Here is a 5,924-nt window from a genome sequence, read left to right as displayed (position 1 = left end):
CGGCGCCGGGGGAGCGGCGGCAGCGACGGTGGCGGTGGTGGCTGCAGGCGCAAGCAGGCGGCAGGTGCTAGAAGCGGGGCTGGGCGAGGTGTGTGCCCGCTGGGCTCCGGGGCCGCCGCTCCCTCGCTGCCCGCGTCTTTCCCTCCCTTCGGGATTCCCCCCGTGGTCAGCCCCCTGTCTCCGCACCCCGGCCCATGGAGCCCCGCGGTTGAGCCGGCGCCGCCAGGGACCCCTCCCGCGGGCCTCCCCGGGGCGCGCAGATCCCGGAGCCGCCCGCCCACCCTCCGTGGAGTCTCCCTCCCTTCCTCGCCCGAGCCGGGCGGGACCATGGCTGCTAAGCTGCGAGCGCATCAGGTGGACGTGGATCCGGACTTCGCGCCGCAGAGCCGGCCGCGCTCGTGTACCTGGCCCCTGCCGCAGCCCGACTTGGCCGGCGACGAGGACGGAGCGCTGGGTTCAGGGGTGGCTGAGGGCGCCGAGGACTGCGGGCCGGAGCGCCGGGCTACGGCCCCGGCAATGGCCCCAGCGCCGCCGCTGGGCGCGGAGGTCGGACCGCTGCGGAAAGCGAAGAGCTCCCGGCGGAACGCGTGGGGGAACCTGTCCTACGCCGACCTCATCACCAAAGCCATCGAGAGCGCCCCGGACAAGCGACTCACGCTCTCGCAAATCTACGACTGGATGGTCCGTTACGTGCCCTACTTCAAGGATAAAGGCGACAGCAACAGCTCGGCCGGCTGGAAGGTGGGAGCGTCCGGCTGGGGAGGGGGGTGGGGGTCGCCGCCTGGGGCTTCCAGGGGCCTCTAGATGCGTCCGGGTTCCCGGCGAGCCGTCGGGAGGGAGGCCCTGGGGCACCCCTAGGGGTCACGGAGTGTGTGCCCAGGGAGTGGGGCTGGCCGGCAGACAGGCGGGGGCGTGCTGGGAGCAGCTGTGTGCGTGCTCCGGATGCAGGGTGGGAGGTCTGGTGAGGTGACAAGGGACTGCTACTTTGAAGCACCCTCGAGGGACACCCCCACCCCGTTCTTGGTGGCATAGCAGAGGAACCCATTTCCAGGCTGTGGGTCTTAGAGGGCTCTCTCTTAACCCGCATGAGTTTGCTTTGTGTGTTACTCTTGTTTTACCCTTCTCCACCAGGGCACCCTCCTTAAAGAGCTGGAATAATGGTTTGGGACCAGCCCCTGCTTTCCCTCCCAAATTTCCCCACTATCCTCCCTGGAGCTGGCTCCAGGGTAAGGAGTGCCACCTTGAGCCCACAGTTCTTCCTGTGGTGCCAGGAGTTCACCCTAGGGCACCAGCCAGCCTGGGGTAGGGAGCTGGTCAGGTGAACTGGGATCTGAGCTCTCCATGAGGCAGCTGCTGTCCCCCCTTGCCTCGGTCAGCATGGTGATGACCTCTGCTGGTGTCAGGGTAGGGTATTGAGGACTGGGGATCTGTCCCTGCCCACCCCAGGCTGTCTGCCACTCTCCTGGCTTTCCCAGCCCAAATGGATTTGGAGGGGAGGGGCGGGGGCACCCCAGGAAGGCCTCAGTGCCATCCAGTGGAAAGGGGGGAGCCATCTTGGGAGAGGACAAGGGCTTGACTGGATTGTGGCCTCTGGACCCTCCTCTGGCCATCTTGTCAGGGAATTGGGGATAGTTGATACCTTTGCAGAAGGAAGAGGTTGTGGGTGCTGTGCCTACGACTGGGCTGCTGAGCTCTTAGGTTCCCTGTGGGAGAGGGGTCTCTGCAAGGGGGGCTTGCCTAGATGGGGGGAGGGAGCTGTGCCTAGTGGTGCCTGCAGACAGGATCAGGGGAAGAAGGTGTGCCAGAGGAAGAGGGGAAGGCTGTGGACGTGGACAGCTCTAGTTGCCCAGTGACTGCCTTGTAGGGGCCACAGTGCTCTGACTTGGGGGCCCATGACTCTCAGGCTTCATGCTAGCTGCTTCTCTCTCTCTGGCCACTATGGGGTAAGAGGCACAAGCTGGAGGCACACACGTGAGTCTCCTTCCACATCCTCTCTCTAGTACCCTTGGGTGCAGCCCCCACCGGAACACTTACTCTTCCTAAGTGGGTACTGCTCTTGGGTTTTACAGCCTTGCTCCCACCTCCTCCCTGTCCCCATGCACTGTCCCACCTTTCACTTCTCCCTGATAGATTTCCTGTCCTCAAGAGCCCAGAGTTCAGATGCCTCTTCCAGGAAGCCTTCCCTGACCATTTTTTAGCTAGCTAAGGATTCCCTCTTCTCTGGCCCTCTTTCTGCCTGTCACAGGGCTCAGTCTTTTGTGTTTTGTTCCAATTCCCCTCCCCACACCCCCTTTAGAAGACAGTGGCAGTGTGGGAGCAATCTCTGTGCCCACAGCACCCAGCATAGAGCCTGGCACTGAGGAGCCGACAGTGCTTATGGTGAGAGTGAGAGGAAATGGGTGGCTGGTGCAGAGGATGCTGAGGCTGGGGAGGGTACTGTGGGCCAGAGTGAGCTCGGAGGCCTTCTTGTAGGAGGTGGAACTCCACTTTAGCTTGATGGATGAGGGATGGTGGGGAATGCTGGCAAGAGAAAGCATGGGGCTGGATGGTGGGGGAAAGCTGCAGTTCATGGAGGGTCTCAGGGCCCAGCCCCATGCCAGGCACCTCCAGGCATCACGTCCGGTGTCTCCTTCAATGCCCTCAGCAATCCCTGAGGTGGGTTTTACTGTCACCATTTACGGAGCTGGGCACTGAGGTGCAGAGTGGAGGAGTGAACTGCCCAAGGTCACACAGTCAGTAATGGGAAAAGCTGGACTCCAATCCAGGTGTGTCTCCCTCCGAGGCCCCACAGAGCATCTGGAATAGTGTCCTGCTGGTGCGGGAAGGAGACCCAGATGGCTTTAGAACAGGGGCAGGTCTAAATCCTAGAATGTGGCTGGGAATGTGCTCGGAGATAACGTAGTGCGAGGTCATTTCTCAGGCGGTGCGACTAGGGTCCTGGAAAGGGATGGAACTCCTTAGGTCATTGGTGTGTGGCAGGCCCTGGATGAGGGCCCAGGGTCCTGACTATCCATTGGAGGTGGGTTCCACTGCACCGCGCTGCTGGGGACACACAGGTTCTCCCTGCACCTGGCTTAGGAAGGAAGGATCCCTGGCAGGCTGGCCCTGAGCTGGGAGAGGGAGCCTGAGGCTGGCTTGGGCTTCTGACCCAGGCCCTGGCCACGGACCACCCAGGTACTGGATGAGGTTTCTTGGGGCGGGGGGCGGGGGGGGGGGGCTCAGAGCTCTACCAGCTCATTTCCTCAGTGGCTGCCCTCATTCTGCCCCACCCGCCATCCTTTTCCTCCCCTCATTCCTGCTCCCCATTCCACCCCACCCCACTCCCATTCAATCCCTCCAGGGACCTGGTAGAGGGAGAAATCCAGCTCCTAGGGCCTGTCTGTGCTTGGTGGTAGTGGGGGGCTGTGGTGCACCTCAGGGGCCAGGCCTGGGGCTGGGATTCAGTGTTCCAACACAAGTGTTGCACCTCAATCCCTGGGGGTTCCAAACCCTGTGTTAGATGGAGAATGTGGGGACCAAAGGGGAAGGCATCAGGCCTGCCTTCAGGATGCATCAGGGCTCCACACCCAGGCTGTGTGTTTTACAGGCAAGCAGGGCTGGGGATGGGAGCAGAGGTGTAGGGGGTCGGGTAGGTTAGATCCCCTGGGAACCGTGGCCAACCCTCACAGAGAAGGTGGCACTTGATCTGGACTGTCTTCATTGGGGGATGGAGCTGGGGAGAACCTCTCTCAAGGGATGTTGACTGCAATGGCAAAGGCAAGGAGGTAGAACTGTTCTAGACGGTTGGGTGGGCCAGGCTGGAACCAGCAGCTCCTAGGGATGGCTGGGGGGAGGGGGGGTAGCATGGGAAAGGCGGAGGCAGGGCCAGATCAGGAAGGGCCCAGGTTCTTGGCCTTTGCCCTGTGGTCCCACCTCTGATATGGGCGGGTTGTCAAAGGTGCTGAGGATAGGAACAGGAGGAGGCAAGATCAGCAGCAGGTGCAGGACCCCCAGCAGGTGGAAGCCTGCGGAGAGGCTTGGCTTGGTGCTGAACGCTCCACCCAAGAGGCTGACTGTGCTTCCCTCAGGTCGGAGGGTCTCCAGGCCCTGGATGAGGGCTTGGACAGGAGGTCCTCCTCCCTCTGCAGGGTCTTGAAAATGCGTTTGTCAGACAACCAGGTAGAGCCTCCCGGTTCTTCCCAGATGCTCCAGCCTGGTGCAAAACTCCTCCAGGAAGCCTTCCAGGCTGCTCTGGGTCCTGGGCACTCCTTCCATGTAGCAGCCCCTGGAGTTGTTCTTCCTGCTTTTGTGTTTCCTGGCTGCCAGCTCCCCAGGGAGCTCCCAGGCCAGGCCTGGGCACCTCCCCTTCAAGTCCCCAGGCTTGATGGGGGAGGAGCACAGTGGATGGGGACTTCCCTTTTCCCTCAGGGCCTGGAGCTGCCCTGGGGTTGGGGGATGGGGTCTTGAGGACTGGTGCTATCCCCATCTGGCCCAGGCTGGCCAGTAGGCTTAGGTGGAGTGGAAGGAGGGACTGATGGACTGATGGAGAGACAGGAAAGGGGTCCTGTTACAGCCAGGCTGAGCGGTAGTTGTGAGCGCAGAGGGCTTCTGCTCCACTCCTCCCTCCAGCTTGCTCCAGCAGGGCTCCCTCCTCCTCCTTTGTCCTCTGGGGATCCCCAGCCCCAAGGGCTGGTGGGGGTGCGGGAGGAGGCGGTGTGAGCCCGGCTTGGGGGGTGTCCTCACCCCCCGCACTGCACGAGCTGGGGGCTGGCAGCTGCCCGCCTCCTGGGCACGAGCCCATGCCAGCCGCTCCTGGCACAGTTACTGGCACGCCCGGCAGACTCCCACGGCCACCTGCTCACACCCACCCACGAGCGCTGGCGCGCTGCGGGCCCTTCCGGCTTCCCAGGCCTCCCGGCGCCCCTCCCCCGCCGCCCTGCTCCGGAGCCCCCACCCTAGTCCCCTGCTCCCCGCCGGGCCCCCTCACTCCCCACCAGCCCCTGGGCTTGGCCCCCTCCCTGCGCAACTTGGGGAGCTCTGGAGTCTGGGTCGCTGGAAGGCCCCGGGGATGCAGCGGGGGAGAAGGGGGGGGCGGGGAGACAGACAGAGAGACAGACGGACAGACAGGGTGAGGGCCCCGCCTGCCACCTGGCGCCGCTCCAGCGGGACGATGGCGGGCAGCGCCGTGCCAGGCGGTAATTGCAGACAGACTAATTTAAAGAGATGAGACGGTTATTTTTAACTCGTGTTAAGGTAATGAACAGCGCGGGGGGTTTGCGGGTTCGAAAGTTCAGCGCCCCCCAACCCCCACTTTCTGCGGGTTGGGGCCCCCACTCTGCACACCAGGAGGACGCCAGCTTCGGGACTGCCTGGAGTTGGGGGCCTCTGCCAGAGAAGGGGAGGACTGAGAGGGCTGGGAAAGAGGCGCCCCCTAGTCCAGTGCAGATCCATTCACGGGTATTAGCATCCCTGTCTCCCAGCTGCAGAAGTGACTTGCCCTGGGGCCACATCCCTAGGAAGTGTCCAGCATGGGACTTGAACTCCTTTCTGACCCCAAAACTCAAGCTTTTTCTGTGCCATTAGGACTGGAGGAGAGGGCTTGTGTTTAGATTTTGAAAGGGTGTAGGCTTGCTCCAGCCAATCCACAGCCCTGTCATTGAGTGGCAGCTGGTGGTGGCAACCACACAGGGTCCTGCGGGTTGTGGAAACCCCTTCTGGCTGGGCCCTCTGAGGAGCGGGGTGGGTGGTCATGAACGAGGTGTGGATATGAGCTTCTGGGACAAGGAGTACTGTCTATAGCAGGGGGAGTCCCCTGCTCACCTCTCCCTTGCCTGTGGGAGATGCACCAGCAGCCCCTCCCTATTTGCAGCCTATGAACTTGCCTCCCTGCTTGGGGGTGGGTACCGGGGAAATAGGTTATCCATCAGGGGTCCAACCCTTCCACC

General features: G+C 62.7%; 1 protein-coding gene across 1 annotated transcript in view; it reads left to right on the top strand.

The window, feature by feature from the left end:
* The first annotated feature begins 11 nt into the window (after positions 1 to 11).
* Positions 12 to 5,924, top strand: part of FOXO6 (forkhead box O6) — a 20,850-nt gene continuing 14,937 nt past the window's right edge. Inside the window, exon 1 of the mRNA XM_029945841.1 lies at positions 12 to 741. Within this exon, the coding sequence (XP_029801701.1) occupies positions 328 to 741 (414 nt within the window). The 5' untranslated portion in view covers positions 12 to 327. The remainder of the gene's footprint in view (positions 742 to 5,924) is intronic.

The sequence above is a fragment of the Suricata suricatta genome, chromosome 8 (assembly GCF_006229205.1).
Source record: "Suricata suricatta isolate VVHF042 chromosome 8, meerkat_22Aug2017_6uvM2_HiC, whole genome shotgun sequence".
Classification (NCBI taxonomy): Eukaryota; Metazoa; Chordata; class Mammalia; order Carnivora; family Herpestidae; genus Suricata; species Suricata suricatta.
This window is presented reverse-complemented; position numbering and strand designations above follow the sequence as displayed.